We start from the raw sequence: 26138 nt of genomic DNA, 5'->3' as shown, positions 1-26138 counted from the left end.
AAAAGAAAAAAAAACATTTCTAAGTTCATATTATTTTTTACTAACTCTCTTTTCTCTCAACTACGATTTTGGTTCACGGTTAGGCTTTGCCTCTGGGTTTCTTTAAATCGCTCAATATTGACTTGAGCTTTGTTACTTTGAACTCCCATGTACTTCCTGGCCTTTTCATTGCCACAAGACACAACAATAAGAATTCAGAATTCAGCCATGTATGACCAGCCTTTACTGCACGTCAGGCTTTTCTAAATACCATCTAACACTGAACATCATCAGCTACTGCTACAAGTAATGAGGTTTTGCCACATATGATCAGTCACTTAAGCATAAGGCTCATCCTCCACTGTATAAATCCAAGATTTGACACACAAATCAAACTTTGCTCGACATGATTATTCTTGGTTGCCTATGGTGAGCGTTTTGTGCAGAAGATCAGGCTCTGAATCAATTACAAAATTGACCCCCATTAGATTTTGATGACTCAGGCGCCGCCGCAAGTGGCAGCCTTTCCAGCAGCTCCATGTACAATTTTATCTTTCTTCCTTTTTTATCTATTTCACTGATCACTACTACCACTTTCTTTTATGTGGACTTGTTCCCTGGACACTTTTTACTACTTGTGAATTTCCCCTTGGGATTAATAAAGTATCTATCTATCTATATCTATATCTATATATATATATATATATATCTAGGGTGCAAGTGATCACCTACTGTTTTTCAGAGTTGACTTGACTGCACATGACCAGCCATGGATATTTTGGACCAATTAGCCCCCATCATGACAGTGCTGACTTTACTCCACATGCCTACCCTCTGCTCATAGACCTGCTTTTGCTGCACGTAATCAACCACATGACAAAGCACATGACTGTCTAGAGCCACTTAAGTGCTTATTTGGCTGCACATGGCTGTGACCTTCCTGTAGTTGCTCAGAATTCGCCTTGGCCGACCCCTCCAGACACAATCAGACGAGGACAAGCATTTGTTGCCATAATCCGTTCCTTAAGGGCAATGCCTCCCTAAATCCCCTGCATAACTAAGGAAACTCCCTGAGGCTTCCCACCAGATTTGAAGCATTGTGCCAGCTAATTCACCTAGAAAACAGAGGGCACAGAACAGCACTGATAAATGCAATTAGGCATTTTGTGCATGGCCTTTCATTTTGTTCAATTTATTTAAAAAACTGGCTAAAATTTCATAAAGAGATATACAAATATAAAACGCAGATGTACAAAACCTTATTACAGTTACACGAAGAAGCACATATACTACATAAATTTAAATAAACAGTAATAAAAAATGTAAGAAATTGTGATATGCTGTATATTGCCTCAGAGACATTTCACTAATAAGTTGTAGAGTTTAGCTGCCTGGACAGTTTACACAAAACACTAACTGTGCTGGGATGTCTGTACCATTAAGGCTGGCTCAGTCTTCCATGTTAAAGGCTGGCTCAGTCTTTCATGTTAAAGTGAGGCGAGTGCATTTACCTTGTGACTCTTTCTTCTGGAGAAAGGTCACCTTGCGCATGACGGCTATCTTGGTCTTCTCCAGGCCATCCTTTGTCCCATTGCGTGCTGCTTTCATCAGTTGGTGAACCTGTCAACACAAAGCAAACAGCAGCAGACGCCCATTAGCCCAAGCAAGGCCATTCAAGTGCCCACCACAAAATTCACTACCACCTACCTCCCCATCAACTGAATACTCCGAAACGGCTTCAACAAAACACAGCAAAAAGGTTATTCGCCTCCCAAAACACTCCAATGAAGATGCAAAGAACTCGCTCCCCGCAGTGCGGCAAGGGCAGCCTGGCATTGTGCCACCCATATCGAGCAGTTAAACCCATTTGTCATTTCCTGCCAAGCGTATTGATTCCATGAATTTCCTTCTCTGGTTATTTTACCAGCAAATATTGGTAAGTATTGCACAGCATGCACATTCCTGCCAGCAAGAGGCAGCAAAGAGCTATTTTATGTAAAATGTGGAGAAGTTTTTCCAAAGTGAATTTTTGATCTGGATTCCGACTCTCAGTCATTGTCCATATGATTCTGAACTGGTGTGTAGAAAAGGAATGAAAGTAGATTCCTACACACGCACTCATGAGGATTCAGCTGAATACAAATATACAAGGCCGCAGTGCATCAATAAACTACAAAAAACACCAACAGGGAACCGGACAGGTTAGTATCAGAAAATGACCAAATTCACACTCCTTATTCTTATGAACATCCACAGTCAGACAAATATTAATACGTAATATTACATTCAGTGTCGCTGCTTTGTAGAATCAGGAGTGGATCAGTTACATAAAAATCAAGGGGTGTCAACTCAAAGGAATACTCCACTCAGAAATGATATTTTTTCTTTATGTGTCACTTACCCCATGTACTCTGTAGTGATGGCAGAGAAAAAAAAAAGTAATCTCATGTTTTCATGCATAACAGAATAAAGGTCTTTGATATACTAGGCGTCTATGGTGATCAACGCTACACTACAGGAAACATCCTTGGAAAAAAATCTCACATTACTTGGGTTGTATAATCCACGTATGAGTATACGACTGGAAGACTTGACAACATCCCAAACAAATATAGTTTTACTAAAATAATGTTAAATAAACCACCTCCAGAAAATGCTCAGGCACAACTAAGCTTTTTGAATTGAAGACCCTCCCCCCGCCATTATTACATTTATATTCATATCCACAACTGAAGTACCTCATGATTATTTTGCAACACGCTATGTAACTGCACGGGTGAATTGACCCTCGGCTTATTGAAGCATCTCAGATATGTGCAAGTGCAAGGCAGGTTCTCCTCCCAATAAAGCTTTCACTCGCCTTTCTTTAACTTTTAGTTTTCGGTTGTATTGTTGCATTTTTTTTGTTGCTATCACATGAAACTTAGTGTTAGCCAATCAACAAGCTGTTACTGGGGTGAACTTCTAACCAATGAATGAGGAAGGCCTTCAATTGAAATACTCAGTCATATTTGACTGCGCCCCATTTTCCTTTCCTGAGAGCGCTGTCTTAAGGTGATCTGAATAACAAGATTTTAGTAAAAATGGTGTTTGGGATGTTGTGAGCATACAACTGGATATCTGAGATGTGGATTACGTGACACAAGTAATGTGAGAATTTTTCATGGACTTGTTTGCTGTTGTCTAGCATTGGTCAGCATAAACCCTTATTGTATCAAAAACTTTATTATCTTCATTCTGCATGAAAACATAAGATTTTTCTCAGCTGTCACTACAAATTACATTGGGCAAGTAACATAAAAGTATTCCTTTGAGTTCAGATATTCTCTATGGTGGTCCAGTAGCCGATTTCAGGATGACCATATAAAGCCACAAGGAGGCAACAGTACCCATCCATCCATTTTCCTGACCTGCTTACCAAGGGTAAGGTTGCAATGCAGCTGGAGACTATCCCAGTAACCATTGGGTACAAGGTAGGAACATCACCAGGGTATGGCACCAGTCCATCACAGGGTGAACACACGCACACCTACTCACACACACTAGGGTCAATTTTAGTAACATCAATTTACTTAGCCCTTCATTAATACCATGACATACCCACTTAAATACAGTTCACTGCAGAGTGGGGGCAAAGATAATTCTGGGATGAAGCAACACTTAATGTAGTGCTACTCCATTACAGGGCCCACTTGTGCGCACACAGACACCTGCACTCTCACAGGGACAATTTGGAATTGCCATTCAGCTTAACAAGCATGTCCTGCAAGATGTGCAAATTAAAACCTTAGTACCCAAAGGAAAACCACATAGACCTTAACAGAAATGGCAGACTCCACAGGGGGCAATGACTGGAGTTAGGGGAATTAAACTAAGGACTCTGTATCTATGAGGCAGCCATAATCACTGCGCTTCCATTCATTAAAAATGAACGGGAAAATGCATCATTGTTTTTTTTTTTGTTTTTTTTTTAACTTAAGTTGGACTGTCCTCTACTTTACACTGTAGGGGGCAGTAGTGCACTATAGAGGTACTAATGTACTTATTTACATTCCATATCATATTTTAAGCCCTCATAATTCTGAGCACAGTCGTTGGGGCCTGAAGCCTATTCCAGCAAGCATTGGGGGCAAGGTAAAAACAATCAACTGGACAGGGCACTAGTCTATTGTAAGAGAACACACTCTCTCACACTCAACATGCACACACACACACAACACAAATCCATCAGGTCCAATTTGGTGTCGCCAATCCACCTAATCTGCATGTCAAACACACATGGAGAACATGCAAACTCCACACAGGGAGGACCTGGTTACACTGTACCACCGTGCCGTCCACTTCTTTACATAATAAAAGAGAATTACAAGTAGTAAAGAATTACAAGTAGTAAAGACAAGTGTTACACAGTAGGGGGCAGCAATGCACTTTAGTACACGGCAATTACGTTTGTACTTTACAATCAGCAAGAGTAAAGAGAAGTCATTAGAATGTGCAAAAATAGCAGGGGGTAAGACTACACTCTTCTTCATTGATTACAACAGCAAAAGAACAGAACAGAGGTGCCTCTCTATTTTATGGATATAAGAGAATTAGCCGAGGACAAGCAGAAATGTGCAGTTCTTTACACAGAAGGGGGCAGTTTTTAATTTTACCACACAGATGGCATTAGCAGCACACATCTGTCCCCTCTGGAGGACAGTAATTCATGTCACTATACAGAAATGTTTAGTACTACCTTTCTCTACTTAACAGTTAACAGAATTAGGAGAGTTAAGCAGAACTGTTGTGCACTTTATACAACAGGGGGCAGCAGTGCACTGCACAGTACAGCCTGTAAGTGTGTGTCTCCATTTTATAACCAGAATTAGCAGATTTAAGCAAAGATTTTCTGAACATTAAGCAGCAAGTCAAACAGTACACTGTTGAAGACGGAAACAAAATGTCTGCTTCTCTATTTTATCCAACAGACATCAACACGGCCCAATAGGACAGGTCCACAGTAGTAGATGCCACCACTTATGTACATGGCTTAAAAAAGACCTTTTGATGTAAAGTTAATGTATGCTTTTAACAATGAAGGTCTGCTCTTATTTATTTCATTTATTTTAGAATCCGATTTTGTAATTGTTACAGCATACACTCTCACCACTGCACAGATAATAACAGGGATGATGGAAACACAACATTAGCACTTTTGACCTGGTGACGGTCAGGTTCAATGCAGGTAATGTGCCTCATTCAGGATTCCTTGAGCAACCGCTCATTCAACACAAAGTCAAACCAGCGGTACACCCAAGGTTTCTCCAAAGAGACCCAGTACTGAAGGAGTCCAGTCTTCATCTCAGGTCACTGGACAGCGTCCATGTCTTGAAACCATATAGTAAGACAGGAAGCATCAGGACTCTAAAGACTTGGACCTTTGTCCATTTGCAGAGATATCAGAGCACCACGCACCCCTTTCCAGCAACCTCATGATCCCCCCCCCCATGCTCTCCCAATCCACCTACTAATTTCATAGGAATAGTCACCACAGATATGAATGTCACTGCTGAGGTAAGTAAACATCTCAACGAGGTCGATACTCTCCGCAGACAGACTCGCTGCTAATGGCTTTGTCCAAGAGGACATTGAAGGCCTGGATGTTGAGTTTTCATCCAGGACACTCACAAGCCCAGACAGTCTGACTCCTCGCTCAGTCTCTCGAGAGCCCCCATCAGAGATCCTGTTGACTCTGTGAAGATCACAGCATCATCAGTAAAGATCAGTGAATCTTTCTTCATCAACAGATGCCCCACAGCCACTGGACCCCATGACTCTGCCCAGCACCCAGTCCATGCAAGCATTGAACAGAGTAGGAGCAGAATGGACCTCTAACAGACAGCAGAAACAACTGGGAAAAATGCAGAGGTTCTGCCTCCACTCTGCACAGCACACACAGTACCAGTGAATAGGCCGGCCATTATATCCAGCAAACTTGAGGGGATCCCACAAAGTCTCCAGATGTCCCACTGGGCTGCTCGATCAACTGAGTCTAACACTTTACGAAAATCGACAAAGGCTGCAAAGAAACTCTGCTGATATTTGCATTTATGCTCAATGAGTACCCTCAGTGCCAGGATGCGGTTGATGGTAGACTTCTTAGGCGTAAAACGGGACTGCTTACATCCACGACCCATTACCATTAAATACAACAGTAACTTGCAACCCTTTTTAGGACATATTTTGGAACACAGCCCATAGTTTAAGAAATCCTGTTCTAGAACATAAAAATGGAAGAGACTATGATGGATGCAGCCTGCAGGTCGACTGCAAATTAATGAAACAGACAGTTGCAGGCTAGCATGCTTTATTACAATATCTGGGAATGCCCTGTTTTACATAAAAGGCAGCAGATTTTCATCATTTGTTAATGAAGCAGTTTCCATCTTCACCATTTGTGTACTGTGCTGAAGATACAAGCATACTGATGTCAACTTTCAGGCAAAATATTTGGGGCCTAAAGGGGCAGTGGCGCATTGGTTAGGACTCTTGCCTCATGGGTCCAACCTCCTGCATTATCTGTTCAGAGTTTGTATACTTATCATCATGTCAGTATTGTTTTTACTTTGGGTGCTCCTTCTCCATTCCAAAGACATGCAGACAAGATGACCTGGTGCTTCTCAATGGGCCCAGTATGACTTAAAAGGCCTTTTTTGTCAGTATACCATGCAGTGAACTGCCGCCCTAACAGATTTGACTCAGCCTGAAAAGGACTGAGCAAGTTTGAAAATGGTGCGTTTTGTTTTATATGGTTTTCATTTATTTGGTGATTCAGCTACCTGTGCACATCCCTAATTCACTTATAAAGCTTTAAAATAAACCACTGAGAAAGCTAAAGTACCCAGACTGTACAGAAAGAAAGGTTTCATTTACATGTCCGTGAGCAGTTAGTACATCAACAAATAAAAGACCATGTCTGGCTTCCCAACCTACTGTAACAGCTGCCACAAAGCACACTGCAAACAAGAGGAAGTCGTTAGAATGTGCAAAAGCTTGAAGCAGTTAGAACACTCAAACCATACCAATACGATCAAGTCCCAAAAAGCAAATTTAAAAAACAAAAATCACAAAAAACATGCACCCACCAAATAATTACCTTCATGTCGTAGCTCTGCTTGATCTGGGTGACATCACGACCACCGAGCCGCATGGCAAGCAGCTCACGTTTTGTCTGGGCATATCGCTCCTTCAAGCGGCGTACATCAGGAGAGAGCTTTGTGTCACCATGCAAGAGAAGAGGAGGATAGAAAGGAGAGGGAGAAAAAGAAAGATGGAGAGAAAAGAAAGTGAGCAGAGGAGAGGCAAAGTGTTGTACAGGGTGAGAAGCAACTGACTAAAGCATTAAGTGGGGAAAAAAAAGGTCAGTCAGGACCCAAATTGGCTCTAACTACGAACCCTAATTGGTCTCGAAAAGTAAAATGGGATAAAGGTATGGACGCTTCAGCTATCACAGATACTTCGTTACAAACTGTTCATGGATCTATAAGCACATAGAGGTAACTGGAGTAATCACCAGGTCAAAAGGCACAATGCCACCAAACACAGGCTACACTACCTGAGGAGCCCTCACATTGCTTACATGGTGGGCATATAACATTATCAAACTCTTTTCACGGAGCGTCACCTTTTATTGATGCAGCTTCAGGAAAACTGGATGAGGATATGCAATAAAAAAAGGATAAGATGGGTTGCTAGGAGAAACAGGCCAAGAAATACCACCGATTAATTGATGAACATCTGAAAAAACAGATTTGAGGAAAACGAGAAGCAAGAAGGTGAAGAAGGAGATGAATGAAAGGAAAGATGACAAAGCGACGAGGAAAGGAACTACATGTTTGGGTGGCGTAAGGAATTAAGGAGAATGAATAATAATTTGGATCACTAGACTGGGAATAGCTAACTAGGGGCATAATTGCAGTGGTAAATGGGCGACAAGAAAGGGTGGAAGGTTTGAGAAAGCAGTTACTGAAAATGCAGAGATGAAGAAACTAATGCCTAGTATGGATGAGGAGTTAGGGAGGCAGATGGATTACATGGGAGCCAAAAACCCAGAAAATGAAAGGATGGATGAATTGTTGAGTATTGAACTAAACAGGAATGAATAAAAATGTGGGCAGTTAAACAAGAAATTGAATATTTCATGCAGATAGCTGTATGGTCAGAATGAGAACAGCCACCATTAAGTTGCTAGATGCCAAATGGATGGAGGGAAGGATGGAGAAGAAAATAAGGTCTGACAAAGAGGATGGGGAAATGAAGAGCATAATGGATGGATGGATGAAGGTCAGATGAATAGATAAAACATTGATGGGTAAAGAGATAATTAATAATAATGTAAGATGAAGAGCTACATAAGAGGGGATGAACATCTGAACAGATGGGCAGATATGGAGATGGTCAGGTGGATTGTTCATATCATGAACAAGTCAAATGTCCCTTGGCTTGTTTCAGGCCAGCATTTACCGACATTTACAAAAGTCCACTGCAAATTCCTGTCTAGCTCTACACCAGCATCGGTTTTTAAAACCAGCATGTAACTTTTGGCATTGTTATTTATTTTTTGCACATATTAATGATTTTCATTATTTGCTAATAATATGATCAATTTCACCATCTTGAGTAGCTGTTGCTACAATGCTGTCACAAGGGTGCACACATAAGGAGTATCTACAAGGCTTTGATATGGCAACCCTAAAACCTGAGGGATCACATTTTTCACTTCCTTCTTCGCTCTCACCCCACAGACCAGAGGATGAGCCCCGAGACAAACACTGACATCACTCCAGCGGTCCTTCCATCCCCAAAGTTATTTAGGAAGCAATGGCACTGGAACCCACTTTCAATAAGCACACAGCTCCTTGGAGAAACACGCAGAGTATAGACCAGACACTTCTTGACAAACGGTAGCGGTACGCTACAGAGGATGTGAGGCGTTAATGATTATATTCTGAACTTTTTCTCTTATTAAAGAGAGCATGCAGATGGTCTCCAACCCCTCGCCATCTCCCTTTCCATTTCTTATTTTACAAAGCTCTGTGTCCTTTATAGATGTCCGTGTGTCATCATTTCACACTGCATTTGATGTCAGGGCAGCCATCTTCGTTAGGGACACAATGCAGCTATAGAAACCATCTGAACTTTGTTTGAAGGAAGAAAGACTGGTCAGTAAGAGAAATCAGAATGATATCACTTCTGTTTTACATTTTGGTTTTGACTTTTTAACCTTCTTTTTTTGTCCTTGTCTTTTGATCACCTACTGTCAGTCTATTCAGTACCTAAAACCCTGCTATGTTTGACAAGGCTTCACCATTTCCACTTCAACAGAAAGCATAATTCTGAAATTTATTTTCAATATAAAGATCCCAATGGGTATAACAAAAGTTTAGACCATACATGTAGCCACAGCACATCATTAAGTAAGGTGGATGCCGTGATTTTCCTGTTGTACAATGTGACGATACTGCCTGCACTGGGTTGTAGCAGTTTTAAATGGGCTGTGTGGCTAGTTCAGGGACAGGGGCCCCTGTTAAAGTCGAGGGTCAGATGAATTCAACCCAATATCAACAAATTCTTCAGGATAATGTTCAAGCATCAGTCACAAAGTTGAAGTTATGCAGGGGATGGATATTCCAACAAGACAATGACCCAAAACACAGTTCGAAATCTACAAAGGCATTCATGCAGAGGGAGAAGTACAATGTTCTGGAATGGCCGTCACAGTCCCCTGACTTGAATATCATCGAACATCTATGGGATGATTTGAAGCAGGCTGTCCATGCTCGGCAGCCATCAAATTTAACAGAACTGGAGAGATTTTGTATGGAAGAATAGGCAACAATACCTCCATCCAGAATCCCGACACTCATCAAAGGCTATAGGAGGCATCTAGAGACTGTTATATTAGGAAAAGGAGGCTCAACTAAGTATTGATGTATTATCTCTGTTGGGGTGCCCAAATTTATGCACCTGTCTAATTTTGTTATGATGCATATTGCATATTTTCTGTTAATCCAATAAACTTAATGTCACTGCTGAAATACTACTGTTACCATAAGGCATGTTATATATTAAAGGGAAGTTGCTACTTTGAAAGCTCAGCCAATGATAAACAAAAATCCAAAGAATTAAGAGGGGTTCCCAAACTTTTTCCTATGACTATATATATATATATATATATATATATATATATGTAAATCACTGGATTCCTTAGTTTTCGAAACTCTGGAAACAATGTTCGAAAAAAAATATAAAAGGCTGAGGAACATTCAGGAAAAATTTAAGTCACTAGCCAAATTATAACTGATTTCATACACTCCTGGGAATGGCCCAGCATCTCAGCAACAGCTACTTAGAACAGCGAGACTGATGACATTGTCAGCAAATGAGGAAAGACAGCAATATGTAAATAACTAATATATGTACAAATAAAAGCAGAAGATGGTACACGTTATGTTTAGATCCAGACACCAGCTGAGAAGAGTTCATCCTTGTAATCAATGGGCAAGTTGGTGCAGTGGTGGCCCGTAAGGAAAGCAACATGTTGAACCACTTAAAGACCAGCCACGCCTTTAAAGAGGCCACCTCAACACTAATGTCTTCTGGATAGTTTCTTCTTATAAACTTAAGAGTAGTTGCTTAACCATCTAAATGTTCACCCCTCCCATATGACCACTGACTCCACAAATTCTCAGGAAGCAACTTCTCCTTTCTAGAACAACAGCTGCAGCTCAGAGAATGCAATGGACAAAAGCTAAACTCTTAAGTGGCTTTATTTTTTTTTTTTTTTGCACAGAGGAAGTCACCAGCTCTTATTTCTTGGCAGCATTCCTAGGTGGCTGCCTCGCTGACAGTGCAGGAACATCTTGTGATGACTCATTTTATCTGTGTAAGGAATGCTTTTATTTTTTTCCAGTTTGCTTAGTATTTGGGGCTGAAAAGGAGTTCTAGGCACCCTGTTACAAAAGCTGCTTGTCGAAAGACTACTGGGTGAGTATTGTGGGTGCCCAGACACTCAAGTCCACATCACTTTAGGAAAAACCACCTAAGAATGTTTTATGAAATGCCCCAAAATGCGGTCACGTTGACATATCTTTGGGGCACAAGGCCTTAACCAGACATAATACTAAAGGATCTGCCACAAATACCTCACGGGTTGCATGACTAAAGATAGCCTGACTGGCCACTCAGGCTGTGCTTTTCCATTTGAATTCAGTGAAAGTCTGGCTATGGTTCACTACGGTTATAACATGGACAAGGAGTGAGTGGCTCTGCTTGGAACCTAAAGCCTCCTAAAGCACAGAGAACTGCTTGGGGGTTGGTTGACAACCATCAATTACTGAAAATACCCCTGTACGGTTTTAAACAACCTTGAGACCATCTGGCACCTACAAAAATGGGTGGTTCTACAGGCTGAAAATACCAGAAATTGACACCACCAGAATCGTTAGTGCCTAGCAGCCTGTCAGAAGGTACTTGAATGGCACATACAGCACGTTGGTGATAGACAGGGCTCCTTGGCTTTCTCTAACTGCTAGCTGCTTCCAGAGCATAGCCCACCTAGGACATGCAAGATGGAATATCTAGCCAGACTTTAGCAGCTAGATAGGCCAAATGGGTGAAAAATGAAAGAGGACAACTTGTATTAAAGATTTGTCAGTGGGGAGGAGGACACAGAGGCTGGCATATACTCCTAATTCATATATGCCTGTGGCCTGGGATGCAGAACCACCTAAAACCTCCAGAGGGTTGATGCCACGTGATGAAAGAGGTCAGAGGTGAACAAAGTAATGACCTCAACTTGCCAAAGTGGTAAGAGAGACATCAGGGGTGCAGAATCCTTCACAGACTTTGGCTCCCTTAAGCACACAAAAATAACATCATGAATGAAAAAGTGAAAATAATTTTTGCAGAAGTTCCATTCAAGATGTTACGCTCATGCATTACCACTGTGCAGAAAAACAGGTGGGTGAATGAACTGCTAAAAACACTGTGTACTCAGAACGTATCCAGACCCCCTTCACTTTTTGCAGCCTTATGCTAAAATTGTTTAAATTTATTCCCTACTCAAGCAACATTAAACAGTGGCAAATGCCAAAGCAAAAAAAGGATTTTAGAATTTTTTGCAAATTTATCAAAAATAAAAAAAATAAAAATTTAAATGTCACATAGGCTTGCGCCACCACCATCTACCCAAAGCACCATGATGTTCCAACAATGAATGGATTAAAAGCCAGAAGTCTGTATGATCATCACCATCAAGTGACTCCGTGAGAACCCTAACTACAAAGAGGACTATTTTCATTTATGTTAGGTAGAATGCCCAGAGCGGACTGGGTGGTCTCGTGGCCTGGAACCCCTACAGATTTTATTTTTTTCTGCAGCTTTCTGGAGAGTTTTTTTTTGTTTTTTCTGTCCACCCTGGCCATCGGACCTTACTCCTTTTCTATGTTAACTAATGTTGTCTTATTTTAATTTTGTATTTTGTCTTTTATTTTTCTTTTCTTCATTATGTAAAGCACTTTGAGCTACTTTTTGTATGAAAATGTGCTATATAAATAAATGTTGTTGTTGTTGTTGATAAACTGAAGTATTCAGTCAAGTACAGGGTGAGTAAAAATTATGTTAATATTTGAATGGCGGAAACAATTTGTTCACAAAACATACTTCATATGTGCAAGATGATTTACAGGAATGTCTTGACCTGTTCGCCATCATGTTCAATACACGGACCATATGTGGCACGTAAACTGTCCACAAAAATTGTATACAAGTATATACATAGCAGTACAATTAGTGTTAACATCATTTTCCATTCCATTCTATTGATCGTCTAAGATGTTTCTACGCCATGTTTGGAATCTACCTATCTTCAATCCAAGATTAAGAAAGGCACACACATCTGTCTAAAGAAGGTCCCACTTTGTGTATCAATGCAAAAACCAAGTCACGAGGTTGATAGAATTGCCTGCAGAGCTTAGAGACACAGCTCTAGGGAAGACTACAAAAAAAACTGTTGGTGCATTGAAGGTTCCCAAGAGCAAAGTGTATGCCATAATTCTTAAACGAAAGAAGTTTGGAACAACCCCAATTTCCTAGAACTAGCCAAATTAAGCAATAGTGGGAGAAGGATCTTTACAAGAGAGGTGACCAAGAACAAGATGGTCACTCTGGCTGAGTTCCAGTGAGCCTGTGTGAAGATGGGAGAGAATTCCAGAATGGCAATCATCACAAAGTGTATGCCATAATTCTTAAACGAAAGAAGTTTGGAACAACCCCAATTTCCTAGAACTAGCCAAATTAAGCAATAGTGGGAGAAGGACCTTTACAAGAGAGGTGACCAAGAACAAGATGGTCACTCTGGCTGAGTTCCAGTGAGCCTGTGTGAAGATGGGAGATAATTCCAGAATGGCAATCATCACGGTAATACTCCATTGATTTGGGCTTCATGATAAAGTGGCCAGACAGAAGCTCAGTAAAAGACACACGAAAGGCCACTAGAAGTTTGTAAAAAGGCTCCAAAAGGACCCTTAGGCTGTAAAAAAACAGGACTCTCTGGTCTGATAAAACTAAGATTAGCATCATGTCTGAGGAAAACTCGGCACCACTCATCCCCTGCACAACAGTGAAAAAATGGTAATGGCAGCATCATGCTGTGTGGTTGGACACGGGAAGGCTAGTCAGGGTGGAGGTAAAGCTGAGTAGACCAAAATACAGAGATATCCTTAATGAAAACCTGCTCAAGTGCACTCATGACCTCAGACTTAGCCATAGGTTCTCTCTCCAACAGGATGAGGATTCCTTAGCTCAACACATAGATGACACAGGAGTGGCTTAGGGACGACTACGGATATCCTTGAGCGGCCCACCAGAACTTGACTCCAACCAAACATCTTTGGAGAGACTCAAAAATAGCTGTCCACTAACAGTACCATTTGGCATGGCAGAGAGAAGAAGAAGATCTGCAGAGAAAAATGGCAGAAAATCCCTAAAATTCAGGTGTGCAAAACTACTGTCATACCCAAGAAGACTTAATGCAATGCTGGAGTCGCTGCCAAAGGGGCTTCAGCTAAGTACGGAGTTAAGAGTCTGAAACACTTGCATTAATAGGATGTGTAAATTTTTTTCATTTGTAATATATTTGCAAACATTTCTGAAATCCGGTTTTTGTTTGATATTTTGGAGCATTGAATGTTGCTTGAGTAGGGAAAAAATTAATTTAAATGATTTTAGCCTAATGCTGCAACATAAGAAAAGTGAAAAAAAAAATGAAGAGGTCTGAATACTTTTTGAAAGCAATGCATCTCTTTCTATTTTGCAGAGAAGCCCGACATACCAAACACTAGGAGTTAGATAAACAATGTTTATGATTGGTTAAAAATGGGTGGGAGTGTGCATCAGGGTCTTTGACCCAGTTCTGCAGAACAAAATACATTTTATGCTATTTTGAATTTTTCTGTGTCTACCATTGTTGTCAATGAAATGTTGTCAATTACAAACCTCAGATTTAGTGTTCATATGTATGCTAAAATTCACAAACTATGAATCTTTCTTGCTCACTTGCATAGGTAAGCACAGCACTGTTTGTCGATAAACAAAGAGCTGCCAGTCTTTATTTCTCATTTCCTTTTGTGTGGAAGGGTGCAAGCTCCAGTTTTCACCAGGATGAAATGACGCATGGTGCTCTAGGAGTGGCTCGACAAGGCATTGGCCCTTGACCCTTTTCTAAATGGTCCATTCCATCCCAGATGCCCCAGTACCTTACTGCGTGCTGGCATCTTGTTCTCCATTCCACCGTCTGAATGTTCATCATAGCTTTCAAATTCACTGGAGCTCCACAATAAATCCTCACCAGCAGTCTTCCCAGGCTCTACCACATTCTCGTAGATGAGGTCATCTGTAAAGAAATAAATGGAGAAGAGGAAGGTGTAGATGAGCCTGTAAGCTGGAGAATGTACCTACGGACATTACACCAACACCCCCCATCTACACATTTGAGGCTTTGTGTATCTCACCTACAGGTTTTTTTTAGCTAAACAGAATCAACCCATCACGTCATACAGACAAAGAACAGATAAGCAGATGTGACAGCTACCATCTCTGCATCATTAAATACAAAGCTATTGTTCATAAACAGCCTGTCAGTTTTAAATAAAGTGAAGGCCAAATCACATCACACCATATTTCATAAGAGATGTCTGCCATGAAATGAGTTTCAAAATTGCAAACAAGAAGATGGTAGGGTCATTCTGCACCAGTGTACAAAATATGTCTTCGTAATCGGGGAGTGCCTTTAGTGTTCCAGTGTTGCCTGAATATTATAATGTTAACTCTCTCTTACTGTACGAAATTAGATATAAATATTAGATACAGAGAAAGCCATCACTTAGGATATGTATACCTAAAGTAGGCAAATCATTTCATACACAGATCCACAATCTGGAAACAAAAGTCATGCCACTTTGTTCTTCTGACCAGAATCATGCAGAACTGCCACTTATCAGGAGACATAAACTATTAGATGTAGTGTGCGCAACACTTAAAAGGCTGTTTCATCACGGAAGCTGAGATAATCAAGTGCACTGACTGAAATCGCCATCCTGCCATAGATCATTCCTGCAGAAGCGGGTGATTCGGAGTAGTAGCGTAAGCTAGCTTGCTGAAACCCCCTGTGCAGCACCCTGAGGTGGGCCCTTCCTGTCTAACATAACTGTTAGTAATTTATTCGCAACTAGATCCTGGGGGCCGGCTGGGTAGTGTTTTTCACGTCACTATCAGATCACACACTGGTGACAAATAAACTGTCTCTCTAAATGGAATTTGTAATAACTTTTTTTAATCGCTTTATTACAGCTGCTGTAAGTTAGCAACAATAAAGTAAACTGTGGGAATGGATTGTGGGAGGTGTGGGTAGAAGTAGTACTTAAATATAAGTAAGATGTGGACCCGCTTGCTTTTCCAAGACAACTTTGTGAAGGAAGATTATTAAAATGTAATGTAAGCTAGAAGGTAGAAACTGTCCTGTGCTATAAAATGAAGCAATTTCAATTTGTAACAAATTAAAACGACAACCCCAGCTGACAGGATACTACTACACAATTGACCTGTTTTACACAAGTTCTGAGGAAACGGACATCATAAAGTGAGGTGTCATTTGCCTTGTCGGTAGGAAATTTCTTTGTCACACATATTGCTTGTTTATCTTTAGTAGTTTCTCCATTATTAACGGTTTTAGCAGATAGCACCTGATTTGAAGCCATTGTATCGCTTCTTACAGACTCGGTAGCTGTCATTTCACAGCATTTCACTCACTACACTGTCTGTATAACCTGCTTGCGACCATTTCGCCAATTCGCCAGCATCAGCATTCTCAGTTACTAGCGCTGGCCCTTCCTCAGTTTTGAGACTGGTAGAAATCTTGGTAAGCTTAGCGTTTTTCAATTCCTGTTGCAGGCGTGCCTTACATTTAGCAGTACCACTCTTATAATGTTTGCCGGATCCGCTGCTACTGGCCGACATGTCGTCGTATGGCGAGAAAGCGTCAAATTGTTCACATATTCAACGTTAGCCGACTAACGGGGACCATAACGTAACATCAGAATTGTTATTATTTACTGTTTACGAACTTTGAAAACTGCTGACATCAAATCAAACTACAAAAGTAACAATTATTTACGATAATAATGTATATTTACACTATTCATGTGCCGTCCTTCAAAACTTCTTCCGTTCATATCCGCTATGACACACCAAAGGTCACCAAATTTGGGAATGTGCACTTCTCTGTAAGGCGGACTAGGACATGTTGTGCCTCCGATTAGCCTCCTAACTCCCAAAGTCTAAATTTGTGTAAACTGTAGGCCTGCCGAATACGTAATATCATCATGGATTGGATTGGACTTGCCTAGTGATGGTGCAAACACGTCACTGAAACTGAATTAATAACACAATGACTTGTGCAAGTGATTTTAAATCTACCGTTTATACTTGCGGATAAGTTCTCCCACAGATAAGTTGGGATTTGATTTGATCGTATAATTTCTGGTATTTTATAATGTCGGTCGCATAAATTGAATGCGGAAAATTCACGCTATTGGTCCCAAGAGATTATGATATCCCACCTGAGAGAGTAACCACAGAGCACACTGCCATTTTTTTCTATGTGGGTGCAGCATCAGCGTGTGGTCCTAACCGCTCTCTCTCTATTGTGCCTACGTAACCACACGGTAATACCCAAACTATTCCGAAGCAACGTTTGCACTGATTTGTGTGTCTCACATCCTGAAACACCTTTATCGTAAGAGCATCCCTTATCTACGATGGAGCGTTCGATCAGAAGAAAATATGAGGATGGTTTTAAATTAAATGTCGTTGAATTAGGGAAAGAAATCGGTAACTGCGCTGCTGCAACAAAATTCGATGTGTCTGAGAAACTGATTTGAGATTGGAGGAGGCAAGAAGATGTAAAAAAAAATTAAGTCGCATTTTTGAACAGGTGCAGAAGTCGTGGTCTGATTTTATGATCGATTTTTTCGGTTTCAATACCAGACTTATACGTGAGTATATACGGTATACAGCCGAGTAGGCCCCCCAAGCTTGTAGGCCCTTGTGCTTTGCACAATCTGCAAAATCCATTGCTACGCCACAGAATCTGAGGGTAAAGCATGGCTTCCCTACAGCGTGAAAAATGTCTGTTATCAGCAATCACTGTCCACCATCACACTCTTCAAGACTAGCATTTCCAGCTGTCTAGAGATCCCATTTTTACTTTTGTTCTGAAAGTCTCTGTGCTCATTCTCAAAACCCCACATGGCTCATCAAAGTATGCGCTCCCTTTCCTGCAAAGACAGACTGCTGCTCCCATTCAAGCCCCTAGCCACACCTGTTACAACTGAAAACACTATTAAAAATGTATTGTGCATGTAATATGCGTTTAATAAGTTCTCCATTTATATTTTGTAAGGTTTTACATATCATAGATCCATTTCATACAATTATTTTTGTTACTATTACAGTATGCCCAAACAATTTTATGTATTTTTGGCATTGCCATTTATTGCAATGTCATTCTGTTTTGCTCATGAGTGTCAAGAAGCAACTCCTGGTTGCTAAAGGTGTGGTCCGGAAGTTGATTTTGTGACATTACCAACACCACAGGCATGGATGGATTCATCCGTGATTGAGGATAATTGTGAGGGTTGTGTGTGTTATTTGTTGAAAACTATATTTTTGTAAACTATAGTAGTCGCTTTAAACTTTCATTTCTGGTCAGCAACATTTCATTTGACTTATGATAAACGGCCCTTTCCTGGCTTAAGATATAACAAATCGTCTCTCACTGTTTAAAACTCCAAATCTGTAAAGTTTTCACTGACAGAACACCAGCCAACCAGCCACAAGTCAGGAGCTGTCTGTGAGGTGGCTACAATACTTTTTGGCAAACTCCAAAACCTTATAAGAAACGCACTTCAAAATTTAATTTCTAGATTCCCATCCCAACTTTGATTTTCAGGCTTTCAGGGGTACAACAGGGTAGATTAATCAGGAGGATCTCTGATATCCAAAGGCCAACCCCCCGTATTTCTCACCTGGTTCTTAACCATGGCAGCCAGGACTGGGTGACGTGAACTTGGTGTGGACCCAATTTATTATTTTTTTCAATTTTGTTTCATATTCCAGTGGTAAGTGGGGCGGAGTGGTGGCTCTGAGGCTAAGGATCTGTGCTGGTATCTAGAAGGTTGCCGGTTCGAATCCCCGTCACTGCCAAAAGAAATCCTACTCTGCTGGGCCCTTGAGCAAGACCCTTAACCTGTAATTGCTCCAGAGGCGCTGTACAATGGCTGACCCTGCGCTCTGACCCCAAGGGGTATGCGAAAACTAACAAATTCCTAATACAAGAAATTGTATAAGGCGAAATAAAGGAAAAAAAAAAGTGCTCTGTAGTAGTGTTAATTGTGAAAGCCACTATATAAATTAAAGACGGACTTAAAGGTCAAGTTGACGACTAGAAGGGACACCGTATAGTAAAGTTGGAGAACAAAATAAAAAAACAAAAAAAGCAGAACTTATTTTAGGGTGGAAAACCACAAGACACCTTTCCAGAAATCAGTTTGAGGGGCAAAGAGACCAGGAGATAACACTGTCAGGCAGATTCGTAATGAAGGGACAAGCAAACGTCAGATTCGAAACAGTCATAAATAATCTGTAAACAAAATATATGGGTAAGTCGAAAGAGAACTCAGGAGCAGAAGGAAATCAAAAAAGGAAATGAATCCTACAGCTAGGCCTACTTGAAAAATAAATTAACAATTCTAGAAAGGTTTCAGATAAAAGTTATCCATTAATGAATGAAGCAATGCTGAAGAGCCAGTGAATTTATAGCGTAATTTACACATATGTTATCGTAGTGCCACTCATGGTCACATGAAATGTTAACTGCATGTCAAATGAACAAAAGGTAACAGGGTAACAGCCTTGCAAGAAGTCCTCACCTTCAGGCTGTGACTCGTCATTTTCATCTGGGACATCATCGTAGATCACCTCAGGACTCTCACTACCTGTCGATGCTGGCTCAGGAGGCAGGTCAGCTTAAATGAAAACAGAAGAGACACAAAGTCAAGGTGAGGTCAGCAGGTTGTCATACCCACCACACAACAAAACAGCTCGGGATCCCAGTTGGCAACCCCCAAAGCAGACAACGTGGTCTACTCCCACTGTCTGGAAATGACCACGTATCTGCAGCAGTCGGGTGTTACATGGACATCCCCTTGGCCTGCTCAAGCCACTCAGGTCCTTCAACAATAAGGATCCTGTGAGCTAAATCACCCTCAGGGAATCATGGCACATGGCTATACAGCTGTAACTGATGCTCCTTCACAATGCAGGTACTCCATGAGCAACCACTCGTTCAACACAAGGTCAAACCAGTGGTACCCGAGGATTATCTGAAGAGACACTGTACCAAAGGAGTCCAGTCTTCATCGCAGGTCACTCTCCATTCTCTCCTAATCAGTCTACTGACTTCATAGGAACAGTCACCAGAGTCATGAATGCCACTGCTGAGGTAAGTAAACATCTCAACAAGGTTGACACTCTCTTCGCAGACAGACACACTGCTGATGGCTGTGCCTAAGAGGTCATTAAAGGCCTGGATCTTGTTTTTTATCCAGGACACTCACAAGCCCAGACAGTTGGACCCCTCACTCAGTCTCTCCGAGAGCCCCAATCAAGGAAAGCATTAAAATTATAAAAGCAGTGGCAGCAACTGGAGGATGGTGGCTTGGACAGGGAACAAGGAATGAAGCAGTTCATGGTTTCTCCTTTTTACTTGTCAGGTGATACATCCAGCATATAATTTCTTTTGAAATGTGCTGCCTTTCTACTTGCCTACAAGTTAGATTACCCATACAATCCCTTTTATGGCATAAAATGTAAGCAGTGCCAAGAAACTGCCCAGTGAAGCAACAACCTCAATAAAAACCTGAGCCACACAGGAGGCGGCATCATTGCTGGCACAAGTAAACCACCGGACAGAGCTCCATTACCACTGTGACCTTGGCCAACCAGCCTAATAAGGCTTATCTAATTATTCTGATACCTCATAAAACAGGAAGTACACACCGAAGAGGGTTCTTCTTTGTTTGGCTTTAGTGTCCATGGACAATAAAAATGGGACAGCCCAGTAGGCACCCCAGATTTTCTTGCTTTGTGGAGCTGTCATTTCTGTACCCGGCCACAGTATGTAATACATTATTTTGGGTATTATATTTGTCATTTATTTAAACCGCTTTGCAGAGACACAACCTTACTAATGACACTAACGAGTCTTTTTCTATTCATAATATTTTTAAAAAGCCAAATTAAATCAACAGTGATTCAATGTTGTATAACAACAAAATGTGAAATCTTCCAAGGGATAAATACTTCTTATAGGCACTGTAAATGACCTAAGTCCCAGAAACACACCCAAATGTTACAGCATACATCAATTTTTCTAACTTATTTTGTTTTTAAAAACAGAGCACTACCATGGAAAGTTTCAACATAAATGGCAGATTCTATCCCTCACCATTAAGTGTGTCTTCCTTTACCTGCACCAGATACGGATATTCAGCAGGGCTTTCCAGATCAGAAATGACGGATATATTTTTCTGGGAGTGGGGCTCTATGAAAGCAGGAGAATGAGTTTTTTGGAAAAGGCATTGAAGTACAAAGTAAGAGTAAAAGCTGGTGAAATGGAGGGAGGGTGGCTTGAACGACAGGGGGATGTCTAATGCCAGGCTGAAATGAAAAAAAAAAAAAATTATATATATATATATATTAGTTTCTATAGCAGTTCACACCAGGCAGGAAGATTTTCCACCTTACATCTCATGTCCACTCTTAATTTCCCTCTTTTCCTCAACCTCAAGGCATCTGGGCTAAAAAGAAGCCTGCAAGTGTCAATCAGACCCACAGCTTTAACAATAAAAAATCTGTCCCTTCTGTGAACCTCCGATATCTGATGGCTGGTGGGCTGAACATTCCTCAGGGCAAAACAGGGCAGCCCGGCCTCTTATTATTATTATTATTATATTTATTACTAAATTACCATTCTAAAAGACCCATACAGAGGCTCTAGTTCAGTGTTTCCCAGCCCCGGTCCTGTGGCCCCCCTGTGACTGTAGGTTTTTGTTCCAACCAGATTCCTAATCAGTGACAACACCTGATAGCACTGATCTCATTTAATTAGCTGGTATTATTTTTCTTTTATTCTACATTCAGAAAACTGACACAGAAAAACTGCAACAGAAAAAATCTTTTGTTGATTTTATTATATTTTGCCCTTTCTCTGTGCAGTTTTTCCCCTTCGTTGTATCTTAATCATCCATCCATCCATCCATCATCCAACACGCTATATCTTAACTACAGGATTATGGGGGTCTGCTGGAGCCAATCCCAGCCAACACAGGGCACAAGGCAGGAAACAAACCCCAGGCAGGGCGCCAGCCCACCACAGGGCACACACACACCCACCCAAACACCAAGCACACACTAGGGACAATTTAGAAACACCAATGCACCTAACGTGCATATCTTTGGACTGTGGGAAGAAACCGGAGCACCCGGAGGAAACCCACGCAGACACGGGGAGAACATGCAAACTCAACGCAGGAGTTTGCAAACCCAGGTCTCCTAACTGCGAGGCAGCAGCGCTACCACTGCGCCACCGTGCCGCCTGTATATTAATAATGACAATTAAAAATATGCAGAGCAGACACGCTGGCAAACACTGAATAATCAAAGGCTCCAAGTACTTTAGCATCAGACCCACTAATTAGTAAATAATGGATTAATTAAACAATTAGAACACCTAAAAAAGTAGAATGAAAATCAAGATGAAAATATTGTTAAAAAGAAAAAAATACATTATTCCCATATAACTGCTTGGTACATTTTAATATATTATATATATATTCACAGCATTCGTAGTCTGAATCATAATCTGATTGTATGGGTGGTTACCTACCAGGTAACGCTTGTGGTTGGTCAGCAAGTCGGCTAACATCCGATCTACATACTGTCAAATAAACGAACCACATGCCGTGGCGCAACGTTAGGGGCTTCGCCTCTAGCGCTGACGTCCGAGGTTCGATTCCCGAGAGGGAGTGCAGTGAGTGTGTATTCCTGATGAGCCCAGAATTAGGGCGAAACACGTGTCGCGTACTCTTTGCATTATTTGACAGTAAACTATTTCAACCATATTATATATATATATATATATATATATATATATATATATATATATATATATATATATATATATATTTACCAAACTAAGTTTTGTAATTTCTATATTGTTCCCAAAACACAGAATCTGGGAAATAACACATCACTTAATTAGCACAGAAGACCAATTAAAAACAGAAGCTGGTTGGAACAAAAACCTGCAGCCACAGTGGGACCACAGTACTGAGGTTGGGAATCACTGCTCTAGTTTCAGACAGAGCCATTAGGTGGCAGCATTATGTGGAGGGTGAAGGAAATGGATTAAATCCCAGATTTCTGAAAGTTTCTGGAGTGCGGGCTTAACCAACCTCACTCTCGCCCACTCTAGAGGTAATTGGCCTCTCCGTGTTGAACAGATTTTGAAATGAAGACTGGTCTACTTGTCCTGACTACCCATAAAGTAAGCAATCTAGCCTACCAGACTATAACTGCTATGAAAACTTATGGAGGAAGAAGGCAGCGGAGCACAAAAGGGAAAAAAAAGGTAAGATGCCAGGGACAAAAATGAGCAGCGAAAGGGCTCCAGGTGAAGGATCACAGCAGAACTCAGCTGGGCAGGGGCTGTACCTTTGTGTAGGAAGCGGCTGAGTTCTGACACCACACTGGACCACTCATTCCTGCTTCTGAACAAAGACTCGCCTGGACAAACACACAGAGTGAAGAGCTAGTTGAGGAAACACATCATTAGAGAAGTCCCCACTGTAGAAGGGGCATCTAAATCTGTTAAATACACTTGAAGCCCACACAGCACAGGATGCTCCAATATGTACTGGACAGACCTAAAATGGTGGTGGGGATTCCCATACTGGCCGGACAGTTACATTTCTTTCATTTTATTCTAAGGAGGCACAACAGAGTACAGTGGCAGTGATAAGTCACTCAGCTTTGCAAATCTTTAATCACTGGCCATTGTATTTTTATACAGTGATCTTCACAGACTATTGGTTGACAGTGTTGTATGAAACAAGAAATGGCTAACCACTCTTCTCTTACTGGAAGTTTTACTCCAGTTCATGGATACAGGAGATAAATCATGTCTGGACAGCATATCAAGCAAGGCAAGGCAAGGCAAAAACCAGCACCAAAAAGGAGTCCATTTCACTATATAACACACTCCTGTGAAGGGGCTAATTTGGTGTCATCAATTAGCCTACCATACATACCAAATGGGAGAAAAAAAAAATTGCCCAACCCAGAAAAAAAAAATCCATGCAGATTGAAAATACGCATTATATTGTCAGTTTAGAAATTGCATAGCAAACCAACTGTGAAGATCACTGGAAATAAAAACACAGCTGAATAATCAAACCCGGCCAAATTGAATCACACTGTGCAGAACAGCATGCGACATGTTCCAAGATATGGATTGGATGATTGACTGGCAAGATAATTGATTCGTTGAACACTTGCTCAATTTTAGACACGACATTTCACAAACCTGATGGCTTTGGACTCCCCTGTGACCGTCCTGCTTCCGTGATCACAGGATGGTACCGGTAGTAAGTCTGTGAAGGACCTGCAAAGGCTGTTGGGTTCAAAGGCAAACAGCCATGAACAGAGAAGGCAAATGGTGAAATAGATTTCCATAAAGAACTGACAGACGCAAAAAAAAAAAAAAAAAATCAGTGAAAATAAGGGCAGTTCTGTGCAAGTTTGTAGAGGGCATGAAAAGTGCCCTTGTTTGCTATGTAAAGTGCCTGGTGACTGTGTACTCTATGAACAGTGCCACAGTAAATTCATTGATATAATGAAAACAACACACACAACGGGAGTACTAAGACTCTGATAAACCACTCATCTTATGGCAAAGTGTACAAATCCTATAACTTAATATTGTACAGTATTATGGAATAGCATCCCTCCTTACATACTGTAACCAGTAGGGGGCATCACGGAGCCCCAAGCCCCTCAACACCAACATAAGTTCAAGTTCAAATAATGGTTTATTTTAACAAACCTCTGTCCACAGACTGCACAAATAGAATTCCTCTTTCTCAGCCTACCTTCCTTCCTTCCTTCCTTCTTTTTCTCTCTCTCTCTCTCTCTCTCGACGAGTGTTGTTCACTGCCTAATGATTCTAACTCACCTGAATGAGATCAAGTAGCTCTTTTATGCCAGACCCAGGAGCACATCCAGCATTTCGAGACTATCGGCTGGAGGTACTTCGGGTCAGACAGAGGTTCCCTGAAATGGGGGACAATTTGTAACTGCAGCTCCCCCTGGCGGCACCGATGGAGCACCATAGGGCTGCACTAGTGGACTACAACTCCCAGGAAGCCCTGCAGGCACACAAGTCAGCACCATAGCAGTTGGCAGTCTGCCTGGACTATGTCAAAGAAGAGCAACTAGGCTAATTCCAGGGCTACAAGGGATGAATTATGAGGGAAAGATTAACTGAGCTGAGCCTTTTCACTTTAAACTGAAGAAGATTAAGAGGAGAAATGACTGAAGTGTTTGGAATTAGTCCAGTGAATCGAGACTAAGTTTAAAATGAGTTCATCAAGAACACAGGGACACACTTGCAAACTTGTTAAAGGTAAATTTCATACAAACATTATGAAGTTTTACTTTTCACCAAGAACCACAGACACATGGAATAAGTGACCAAGTAGTGTGGTAGACAGTAGGACTTTAGGGACCTGCAAAACTCAACTTGATGTTATTTTAGAAGGATGAAGTGGATAGGACTGGCAGGCTTTGCTGGGCAGAATGGCCTGTTCTCGTCCAGATTGTTCTAATGTTCTATTTTTCTTTTTTATTAATATTCAAGAGAGAAATATGCTTGAAAAGAAACAAAATGTGTACTTTTTATTATTATTAATAATAATATTTAATGGCCATTGTTATTTGTATATATCAGTATGGTAATATTCCTCTTCTTGGGTCCCAGTATGATATCAATTTTTTCATTTGGGTCCTCAGATTAAGATGTTTAAGAAACCCCCCTTGTCTTAGGCAAAGTTCTTGTTTCATCTTGTTTTTTTTCTTCTCTTTTTTGCTCTTTCTGTTCAAGTCTTGTAAAGTTTCTGATTTAAGAGGGTTTTAAGTTTCCCCTTTTTGCTTCCTCTGTTTGCTTTTTTTATTGGAGTTGGCCAGAGTTGGTGTACAATGTGTTTGCTTTATTTGATTCCCACTTCTTCAGTTTGTCTGTTTTGTTGTGTCATTAGGAATGGAGAATTTCAGACTTTTTGGAAGCATTTCTATTATTTTACAAAAGCATATTCCCGCCAATCAGAAAAAAAAAAACATGTATACATACATATATATGTATGTATATAGCATTCATTATCTTCTTATATAATATGCTACCGTGGCTGTCCGTTTGTCTGTCCAGGATTTTAAATCACCTGTAG

At 40.9% G+C, this 26138-nt stretch overlaps 1 protein-coding gene across 2 annotated transcripts in view; it reads right to left on the bottom strand.

Annotated features, from left to right (window-relative positions):
- Positions 1-26138, bottom strand: part of LOC114656352 (rho guanine nucleotide exchange factor 10-like protein) — a 273754-nt gene that overhangs the window by 155852 nt on the left and 91764 nt on the right. The window contains exons 5-10 of one of the 2 annotated variants that reach the window (XM_051930746.1): positions 24224-24310; positions 23353-23424; positions 19509-19604; positions 14778-14914; positions 7118-7234; positions 1491-1599 (exon numbers count right to left, since the gene is read on the bottom strand). In XM_051930746.1, the coding sequence (XP_051786706.1) occupies positions 1491-1599; positions 7118-7234; positions 14778-14914; positions 19509-19604; positions 23353-23424; positions 24224-24310 (618 nt within the window). The remainder of the gene's footprint in view (positions 1-1490; positions 1600-7117; positions 7235-14777; positions 14915-19508; positions 19605-23352; positions 23425-24223; positions 24311-26138) is intronic. The other variant, XM_028807943.2, reaches the window with a different exon arrangement.

The sequence above is a fragment of the Erpetoichthys calabaricus genome, chromosome 8, assembly GCF_900747795.2.
Source record: "Erpetoichthys calabaricus chromosome 8, fErpCal1.3, whole genome shotgun sequence".
Classification (NCBI taxonomy): Eukaryota; Metazoa; Chordata; class Cladistia; order Polypteriformes; family Polypteridae; genus Erpetoichthys; species Erpetoichthys calabaricus.
The sequence above is the reverse complement of the archived record's forward strand: the minus strand, read 5'-3'. Positions and strand labels throughout refer to the sequence as shown.